The following is an 11,548-nucleotide window of genomic DNA, read 5'->3' on the forward strand; positions in this document are numbered from 1 at the left end:
CACCGCTAGACCGCTAGTGCATTTCTGAGCCAACAAGTGGGATTGATATAAGTTGGTATAAATTGTTTTACAATTGTTGTAAAATAAAGTTTACATTTTTTAATACATGCACGTCTCAGATCTTAGTATAAATGTTTATAAAAATTGTTGAACAGTCCAGTAATAAATTCATCCTTAATGTTTAGTTCAAGTTTATGTTACCTGTCTCAGCTTACATATTTTTAAGAACAATTTGTAGAAAAGATACGAGGACTGTATCATTCATTCTCAATTCTATCAAATTAATCAGTTAAATCCTGTTAACAACTTTTTAGATTATCCATCATATCTCCCCCTCTCCCCCCCCCCCCAAAAAAAAAAAAATAAATAAAAAAAAAAAAAAATCAGAAAAAGATTTGATGAGAGTTATGAAAAGAAATATTCAGATCAAGAAGAAAAATGCATATATATATATAGTTGATTTAACTTATAATAAAATTTCAGTATCACAAAAAATACAAAAATATCATCTGTCTGTAAACAAATCACAGTAGTGGTCCACCTACTAAGCATTGCGACTAGAGAACTGAACTTTGACGTCCTGTTTTGGTTTAGAAACTGGGAGCCATTTGTGACTAAAATCTTGATTTCCAAGGAGCTTGAATTTCCAGGAACACAGGAGACGTACTAGGATTGTCTGTAACAAAAAAGAAAGAATTAAATCGAAAACCTGAAAATAATAACATATCTAAGTGTTATAATGGTTTAAACCTGTTTAATAAGTTTTCTACAGATTTCATAAAACTAATGCCTTCAGAAATGCTACATTACAATTTCCATTCTATGTAACAAATTATGTATCGGACAAGGAAAACATTACTATTGTGATATCACAATGTGTCATGAACTGTCAATATATGAAGAAAGAGTATTGAAAATATTAAATAAAGAGATCAATTATATGAAATTATTTCTGTATTAATTTCATTTGAACTGTGTTACATGTACATTTTTGTCTGATATTTACCATCCTGTATGTTTATAGGCCTTATATTTCAATTTTGTCCCCTATCTGACCCTGATTACCTTGACATTATGACAGAAACATTTAATTCAACATATAAACAACCAATTCCCTCTGCATTTGAACAGACAATTTGTAACGCTGACCTGAAGAATTTTCCCCACCAGGTGCTGTCCTATACAGCTACGAGCACCTGCTCCAAAGCAAAATAGCTTCTCCTTCTCTGCTGGAGAACTGTAACATAAAAAATGTATTTAACATATATATATGAAATATATTTGAAGGCTAAGTACTTACTGGGAATGTTTCAACATAATAAAATGTGCATTATACACAGTACCCTTCAGCTTTAGGTGTATTATAATTATATAACTATTTAGTTTTTGTTCCAATCTAATGAAAATGTAGATATTCATTCTCACTATGTTACATGGACATCTAACAACATCGCATCAGGGGTCACATCAGGATGACATTTGTTACCTTAATATTTCACTTTCAGGTTCAATTGACAATTTTTCGATGTCATCGACCACACTCATATGTCACATCATGCATCTGAAGCTAACCATTTCAGTACAACATGTATATAGCTATAAGCTTCGTTGGATGAAATGACTTGATACAGATTGACAGATTATGCAAGCCATGCACTCTAGATCTAGTCATGCCATTTCGGACATACAGAATTCACTTCCAAGATTCTGTAAGTAGTAATTTGATTGGTTAATCCAAAAGGTCATCCTGACGTGACCCCTTATGCGATGTTAGATGTTTCTGTAACATAGAAAGAATTACCATCTAGATTTTGATTCAATTATTTTTGTTCAAAACTAGTTTTATTTTCTTCTTAATATAGGAATATATGTAGTAAAAATTTCATTAAATATAAAGTTATAGGTTATCAATATCGATTTATGAATAGAAATAATGAAAATTACATATTGTAGAATCATTAACATCAATACTACATTGATTGACATTTGCAGTCATAGTTGGTAGATTGAAGTTACCAGTTAATCCAGCGGTGTGGGTTGAATGTGTCTGGGTCTTCAAATGCCTCAGGGTCTCTGTGGGCAGCCTGAGTGACATACATAATGGAATGTCCGGCAGGAATTTTATATCCTCCTAACACTACATCCTGAAAAAAAAACCTACACATGAATATACAATGTACATGTAAATGATGTCATAACATATATTGTGACAAAATTATGACATATATGAGGGCCCTACCTTCCATGTGATAAATTATCAATATCTCAAAATCAACAATCTACGAATAAAAAGATATTCACCTTCTTGACAATTCTACGTCCACCAAGGAATGGCGGGTAAAGTCTTTGCACTTCTAACAGTACAGCATCCATCATAGCTGGGTCACTTAGAAGCTTCTCCTGTAAATCCCCCTATTTAAAACACACAGTTGACCCAGTAAGAAGGAATAAATGGTGTTCACAATTGTCCAGTATCCTTAAACATCATTGAATAGTGGAAAACAAGAAAACTCTGAGTGACATCTTATCAGTATACATTGAAATTGAACATCTTTTGTTAAGATTCATTATAATCAATATCCAGTAAAATGTTTCAAAACAGTAAGTTATGTATTAAATACCTGGTAAAAATACTTTTGGCACGATTTGATTACATTAATGCTTTCTTCAAGATTCAAGTTTGCAGTATACAATACATGTACATAGATATCATGGACAATGTGCATTAATATTCCATTCTGATACTCAAAAATGAATTTTTCTAGAAGATACCATTCTTTAACACCTTCAACACTAAATAACTCACATCTTTAAGCATGGATGTTTTTAACTTTATTAAATAACTTTTAAATGAAAAGGATCAGAGGTTTGGAATTTAGGACATATCTACTGTAAGTATCAATCAAAAATGAAATTTGTCCTCTACTTACGAGGGAGAGTTGCACTCTTTACAGTATCTACGTTCTCTAGGTATATTATATATTCTACTGCCAAAGAATGGGTAGAAGTAAGAATTTGAGTTAAACAAATTCAATGTTTTGTGAGATAAAACTGTAACAATTCACTAGAACTTATTACATGATTATACAAAACAAGAAGCCAAGAGTGCCTGCAACGCTCGCCTGGATATTTCAGTAATTATAGCAAATACTGTTATATTTCAAAAATATTTTGGACTGCCTCTCCAAGTAATGGTTCAAACTACAGATGGACCAAATCCTGTCATTCTTGAAAAAGTGAAAGGTTTCTAAATCCTTCCCTATATTTCTCCTATTGGGCCCCCTTTCTCAAACCCCAAGAGTGCCATATCCTTCATTTATAAAACACAACATTAGATCTCATTTGGTCAATAATGCTCCGGAACAAATTTCATTAAAATGTATTCAGGCATTGTAGGTAGGGATTTTAAGGACTTACTTCAATTTCCCATATTGGGCCCCACACTTCCAGCCCCAGGGGAGCCACATCTTCCATTAATAATGTTTGATCCCCTTTGCCCAATAATTCTCCAAACCAAATTTTCTTCAAAATCCATTTTGGCGTTCAGGACTAGTAGGGCATTTAAAGGAAATGTTGACGGACAGATGACACACCATGGCATAAGCTCACCGGTCCTTTCGGACCAGGTAATATAAGCTTAAAACATTTGAGAGAACTTTCCTATGATGCTCTTAGTAATTGTGTACCTTGATTCAAAATTCTGTTTTATCAAGTGTAAAAGTCGTATTATGATAACACTTGACCTTTGCATGGCCTGCAAACCAATGATTGCATGCCAATAAGCAAATGCAGAATCAGTCCAAGCGTTTTGTGCAAAATACATACCTCTTGCTTTCCCACCTCCATGATAAGAGATGTAAGCAGAGAAGACAAGGCCTTTGGTACTAGTGCTGAGGTGAATAATAGAAGATGGTTGTTGATGAAGACTTCACGAGGGCCATCTGTGCTGGTAGAAGCGGCATCTTCAACATTCTTTGTAAATTTTCCAGAGTTTTCCCACTCGCTTTGAGATTATTATCTTCAAAAGCGAATCCTGAATAAAAGTTTAGAAATATAAAGTTTATTATCTAACTGGATCATACAATAATGAAAAAGGGGAGATTCTTACACAGAAGAGTGTCAATATTGTGCAAATATGTCTCTGTGTTTTGTATTTTTACCTATATTTCTATCCTGTTTAAAAAAGTAATACATATGTAGTATTGTTAAAGGCTGGTATCATATTTTATCATCCTTTAAATAATGTTATAATACAAAGTTGGCTGTGTACCCCAAAACATTCACATCTGACTTCTGATTCTAATATTCCTATCCTGTTTTGATATATGATGATGTTTTAAACCAGTTTGTTATTTACCTACCTTTGCATGTAGAGCTTGACAATAGGTGGAGCCATTTGTCATTGGCAGTTTGAGGGGTAAAGGCACTGAAATGATACCTGTACAAAAACATGCTGTATCAGTCACATCTTTATACAAACTTCACAGTGTTAATAACGTTTGTTCATTTTGACTAACACTATGAATTAAGGTAAAATATTGGAATCAATAGAAAAATACTGTGTTCCAATATTCAAAATCAGACGGAAATGGTGAAAATTGGTCAGAGATACCAAAATCAGACAGAAATAAGTAAAATTGGTCAGAGTGATCTCAATCAGACAGAAATGGTTAAAATTGGTACAAGTGAATTCAAAATCAGAGACAGAAATAATGAAAATTGGTCAGAGTGATCTCAAAATCAGAGACAGAAAAGGTGGAAATTGGCCAGAGTAATCTCAGAGACCGACACAGTGAAAAAAGGTCAATTTAAAAAAAAATCTTTCAAAATCCAATAGAAATGAAATCAGGAGAACTATGTTTGATTAGTTAATGGGAAATTAATTTGTGATATTCCCTTGTTTGGATTATATATTTTACAGACCAAAAATTTTACAGGACATGTCGACAGGTAAGCAGGATTCATTTTATAAGACTACTGAAATACATACCTCACAAACATTTAGTGATCTCAGCAAAAACTCATAATTTTTCAAGAAAATATTTAATAATGATTAATAATGAGAAATCACAACTTTGAGTGCATATTTATAAATCATTACCCCCCCTATATTACAAGAATTGATTTAATACATAACAAGAGGCTCATAGGCCTTAACAGTCATCAAACTCTAAAGACCCTTCTACTATTCAGTAGAAAGCATGGTGGCAATGTTGGCCATGGCAGCCATCTTGGATTTCCAAATGCTGATTTCACAATCATGTTACAAAATAGAAACCATGGCTGCCATGTTTTTTTCAATGCTAAAAAATAACAACACTTTATTAGCTCCCCTTCCTTACATCCTCACCAATTTCCAGTTCAATGAAACAAGTGGACCTGGAGGAGAAGTTTAAAGTGTGTTTTTCAAGATGGCTGCCATGGCGGCCATTTTAGATTTCGGACTTATCCAAAAAGTAACAACACTTGGTTAGGATCATCTCAGGATCATTTCAGGCAAGTGTCAGCTCAATCCCACCAGTAGAACTTGAGAAGAAGTTTAGAATGTGAAAAGTTTAAGCATGGCGCACGACAACATACAAAGTACTATAGGTCATCCTGACCCTTCAGTTAGATGACCTAAAAACATTTATTGAGCTCTTTAAATTTGTGTACATGTACTTTATGGATTAATCTTAGAATTAACATTCAGTACATGTAGGCATAACACTTTCTATATACAGAGTAAATAAGACTTCTGAGTATATACATACCATGCCAGTGTGTAGTTGTCAAGGCAACAATGGTGTCAGCTGTCTGGGTGGCATCACTGAAGTTTAGTCCCAGAAACAAGCTCAGACAAATTTCTGTACAGATTTTCTTCATCAGTGAATAAATACATGTTGGTTCCCTGAGAACAGAGGTACATTCCTGGTTACTAGCCAATAGCCCCTGAGATTTTTGTTAAGTGCTCAGCTGATTTCCAATACTAAATTGTCTCCCCCTGGTTTTAAATACAATTCTAAATTTTATTTATAAGATTTGTGGGCTACAAGCAAACCTGTTTCTCCTCTCAAACAGATTTCTGTTTAATGTGACCATAACTATATATGTCCCTCCCTTTTGTGGACAATCATATTCTCCCTGGGATGGTGGTGGGGATGGGGTGAAGGCTGGGGTCTTATTTGTGATAGATATGGTATGATAAGGAAGACTTGAAAATTTAAAGTCCAATACATATTGTTTTTATTCAATTAATTTCAAAATAATTTGATGTCTCCCATATTTCTTCAAGTTCAAGTTAACAGCTGCATGATACTAACATAGATAGCATATATTAAATACAGGAAAACATGTTTTGTTAGATCCCTAAAGAAAAAAACAAAAACAATGAAATTCTTTGTCAACATTAGAAATAAACTGTAGTTAGTAAAATCATTAAAATTATCTGATCATTTGTTGAAGTGTTTAACTTTTGTGTTCAGAAACTGAAAAGCATGCAATGTTACAGTTACCCGTATTCCATATCACCGACAGCCCCACCCACTGACCAGAGGTACAGAAATAAAAGAAAAAGGAAAACCTCATCGACCTCAGGTGCAGGAAACACATATACATATATAATAATATACTTACAGATTTGATGAATTCTTGAAGAAATGCGTAATAATTACACAGTAATCACACAAACATTAGCCTCAGAGTCATTACACTTTTCATCTAATTATAAATTAGCTTCATAAACAATTATGGCACTTTCTTTCGATTGATTTGATGATTTATGGAGTTCAGATAACCAATATCTACTGAGGCCTCTAGCCAATATTGGTTATTCTTGCTCCATCAGCAAAGCTAAATTACATTTTGGTATAAAGCCAGAGTTCATATGGCATGATCCTATACCATTTCAGTTGCATCTTTTTCGATAATATTCACCATAGCGTCAAAAATAATGCATCGTTGATAAAACATGTATTTCCCTCCCTGAAAATTTGACGGACATGTGATTTGACAAATCTGATACGCTTAAATTATGTAACGTCTCTATACACTTGCAGGAGTGTCCAATACAAGGTTTTATCAACGTCATGGAGTGTAAATTGATGTAATATAGATTAACAGTTTTTAACACATGGCCAGATCTGAGATGTATCATAATGGTTGTAATAAGATATTTTATAATTATTATAATAATTTTGGGCTAATCAAATAACAAAATTGAATGGGCACAACCATAGGGACCAAGGAAATCCTACATGTGGAATTTGTGAAATACCTCTCAAGTACTTTTCAAGAAAAAGTGTTTACAAGTTTCTACCGTCAAAATCAAAGATGGCTGTTTGTCAGTCATTTTGTTTTCTGATCAGACTCAAAATTTAATGGACACAACAAGGGTTGTTTGTTTTGTGTAATGTCCTATTAACAGCCTGGGTCATTTAAAGATGTGCCAGATTTTGGAGATGGAGTTCGAGGAAAGCCAGAGTACCCGGAGAAAAACCACCGGCCTACGTTCAGTACCTGGCAACTGCCCCACGTAGGTTTCGAACTCGCAACCCAGAGGTAGAGGGCTACGTAGTGATAAAGTGTTGAGACACCTTAACCAGACCTTAACCACTCAGCCACCACGACCCCACACAACAATTGCAAGGGACCAAGGGGCCAAGTTTGAAAAAGATCCCATCAACACTTCTCAGAAATAGTGATAACAAGGATTGTTATGAATGGATCATGGCGATGGATGTAGGGCAATTTGAAATTGCCCATATCTCATGAAGACTGGGCTAATAAAACCTTTTTTTATTCATAGTTTTGCTGGGATTTTTCTTATTGTTATGAATTTACACACTATTCAGTGCATACCAACATTCGCTGATATACAATATTGCTTGTGGAGGAAAATATCTAGGTACATGGTCAGTCAGCCACAACAAAAAGATAACTTGTAGTTGAAAAATTATTAACATATTAATTGTAACATTGTAATAATTATTATTTAATTTAATATTGTGGTGTTTCATATGTCATAGAGTGTATACATACTCTGGGTTGATGGTCGAAACAGCTTTATCTACAACACTGTAAAAGAGAGAAAAATCAAATTACATGTACATGTATTTCAATGCTACCAGATATGTTATTTTTTTCACTTCAAAGTTTTACAGAAAAAAATCTAAAATGTCCATAAAATTGGAACTGCTGGCTGTAATGCATGATTACAACTTTTAGAGACTCTCTTGGAAATAAATATGACAGAATTAAATATCACAATAAAACATTAATTTATAACTTACAGTTCAAACAAGTGTTTAACCACTGCCTGTAACCAGAACTGTATTATCTATTATTACATCTCTGCTGTATCAGTATGCTGCCACGTAATGCCAGAGGGACTTATATTCTTGCTTCAAAATGCATTTATGAAACAATAACTATATAATAAGTCATCATATCAAATCTACAAAGTTTTATTATATAGATTGGTGTATAACTAAGTCAGATGATTTCCAGACACAATTTATATTTAGATATACAGATATTCGGGTATACATGTGCATGGTAATCTTCCAAACACATATCATGATGATAAAGCATATAAAGTTTCAAAGGAGACAGGAGATATTCGCACTAGGTTAAAATACTGAAAATTGAAGGGGAATAATTCTTTCAAAAATATTCCTTCAAAAAGTTTACTCTGAAAAACTGAACTACATATATGTATATTACATATATATATGTATATGTATACATGTACATGATTATGAATTAACAAAGTTTCAAACAGCATCAACAGATTGGTTCATCATTAAACAGAGAGAGGAGGTCTCTGGCAAAAACTAAAAATGTATGCAGAACAGAGGGACAATACTATATACCATAATACTCCTGTAAACGTGGCCAGACCTATTGACACTACTGAATTATCTAAATACTGAATTACCTGTATAGTGGTAAGCAAGTAGAGATGACAGTCTTACCTGTCTATTGTTAACTGGTAAGTATCAACTGATTCAAGAGTGAAAAGCTGTTTAAGGGAACTCCGAAGTTTTCTGGCATCCTCTCCTATACGACACACAAAAATGGAGTAAATAACAATGTACACGTTCTTTAGAAACTGAAGAGTTTAGAAACAAGATACCCATGGGGCCTGTATCACTTACCTGGTTGGATTTTACCAAATGTCAAAATAATGTTCATGTTCAATTCGTTAAAACGCAGCTCTATTTGTCAATCTCGAACAATGCTATATATGGTTTTAGTGTGGGATTCTAACTGCTTTCAAGAAACATCGAAGCACAGACTCTCGAAGGGTGTGAAAAGACCCCAGGGATTGTTTTTACAACATGTTTGTGTTTAAAGAAACTAAGTCCCTTAGGGTGGGGAAAGACCCTTGGGCCTATTTTTACATAGGAATTGTGTTTATCCCTTAACATCCAGCGATGCTATACATGGTTATGGGATGGAGGGTCACAGCAACCATTTATGCAAAATCTGATCCCCTTTCCCCAAGGTTGCTTCTGGGTTCAAATCCATTCATAACTTTATGACAAGTAGCGATTTAAAGGAATTACCTATATTTCCCCTATTGGCCCCCGCCCCTTCAGCCCCTTGGGGGTCAGCGTCACCGTTTACGCAAAATCTGTTTCCCTTCTCCCTAGGATGTTTCTGACCATAATATATTCATAACTTTATGACTAGTAGCGATTAAAAGAAATTACCTCTATTTCCACTATTTGGACCCGCCCCTCTGGCCCCTTGGGGGTCAGAATGGTCATTAATGCAAAATTTGTTCCCTTCCCCCAAGGATGTTTCTGACCAAATTAAGTTCAAATCCATTCATAATTTTATGACTAGTAGTGATTTAAAGGAATTACTCTATTTCCTCTATTGGGCCCTGCCCCTCTGGCCCCTGGGGGGTCAGCGTCACCGTTTATAGAAAACTGTTCCCTTGCCCCTAAGGATGTTTCCGACTAAATTAAGTTCAAATCCATTGACAACTTTATGACAAGTAGCGATTTAAAGGAATTGCCTCAATTTCCTCTGTTTGGCCCCCTCCCTGTGAGCTAAAAATGAGAGCTAAATATATGCAGCAAAAAGTGTTACATTACATTTCCCTGCAAACCAACAATTAAGGTAACATAAAATTATCATAAATCTTTACAATCATTATTGTGTATAATATTAATATACAAACTCTGAATTGCTGTCACTTCTATAACTACCTACCATCAGAAAACAGAATGTTGTCACCAAAGATCTCTCCCATGAAGGCCTTGTATCCCAGTTCTATAGAATCACTGTGGTCTGCAAATAGTGAAACATTCCACTTTTCTCACATAAATCCACATTGCTTATACGATAAATAGTTATTGGAGAGAACATCCATACAAACAGGCATAAGTACAGTACATATTGACATATCAGTAAGAGCCTAGTGGAATAATATCCATTTACGAGTCAGAAAGAAATAGGGTAGGTTAGATTTTTTGTTTGTTATAATATTGATCATATACTGTAGTTAAAACAGGAATCTTCAAAACAGTTTTCCATAAATATGCATGGCCAAAACAAATTCAGTGCACAAAGATATAGGGTTGGTAGACTTGGTGGAAACAAACCAGAAGTGTACCAGGTACCTATTTTTAAGGCCTTTCCATATCGACCACACTATTCTTGCTCTGAGGCAAGTAATCAATGTCTTCACAAACTATCTTACACCTGGCTTCATCAAGAGTCAATCTCACATACAATTATCTAACATTTTTCACATTGCCTAATGGATCATGAAGTTTAAAATTTAACTCAGTGTCATAAATATATTAAACAATTAAAAAAGCTCTTGCCCGGAAGCTAATTATAAGTCTCCCTTGAAAATTAAATGCACATACATTGTTAACTTACCTCAGGTCAACTCGAAGTTAAAGTCACAGTGACCTAATTTATGTTCACTGCACACTGCCTGTAGGTGATCGATTCAATTATTTTTTGGGAGTTCCATTAAGAAATTTTTAACAAGATTTGGTATTTTGCTTGTTTTTTTTTAAACCGAAGGGCATACAAAACTGACATATACAGTAAATTTCTTGGTATATGATCATGAAGAAAGTACTATGATTAAAGGTTTACCTGCGAGTAATTCATGAACAGCCTTGTTGCTGCAGAGGAATGCTGTTGGTTTGTTGAGAAATCTAGTGTAGAAAAGACGAGTTTTGTGACTGCTCATGTTCTTCTGACAGAACTTAATTGGATCCTTGTAGAACTCATATGATTTGTCTCCTAAAACTGGCAGACCGACAGATCCTGGAATAGTCGCCATGGTGACTGGACTTCAACAACTGAAACTTGCTGTTTAAGTTTGTAGTCTTTGTGTTCAACCGTCACCCATTGAGTATAAATGCTGTCCAATGTAAAAAGTAATTTCATCTGATTAAACCTAAGTTTTATAGAAGTTATACAACAGCTGTTGAGTATATATATAGATTATCATACACGTTTTTAATCTACCTTAACAAATCAATCAAGTTTGTTTTTATATTACCTACCCAGCTGGTGCATACATGTCCTGTATATC

General features: G+C 34.2%; 1 protein-coding gene across 1 annotated transcript; it reads right to left on the bottom strand.

Moving 5' to 3' along the window:
- Nucleotides 1-421: 421 nt before the first annotated feature.
- LOC117338802 (putative cytochrome P450 120) lies at nucleotides 422-11,374 on the bottom strand. Its single transcript, XM_033900150.1, is given in 12 exon segments — nucleotides 422-676; nucleotides 1,150-1,237; nucleotides 2,017-2,144; nucleotides 2,302-2,412; nucleotides 3,826-3,996; nucleotides 3,998-4,033; nucleotides 4,362-4,438; nucleotides 5,754-5,890; nucleotides 8,020-8,055; nucleotides 8,955-9,039; nucleotides 10,204-10,281; nucleotides 11,104-11,374. Coding segments are annotated over 12 exon segments (1,269 nt in total). The 5' UTR covers nucleotides 11,294-11,374; the 3' UTR covers nucleotides 422-544.
- Between the last annotated feature and the right edge of the window lie 174 nt (nucleotides 11,375-11,548).

Source organism: Pecten maximus, chromosome 12 (genome assembly GCF_902652985.1).
Source record: "Pecten maximus chromosome 12, xPecMax1.1, whole genome shotgun sequence".
NCBI lineage: Eukaryota > Metazoa > Mollusca > Bivalvia > Pectinida > Pectinidae > Pecten > Pecten maximus.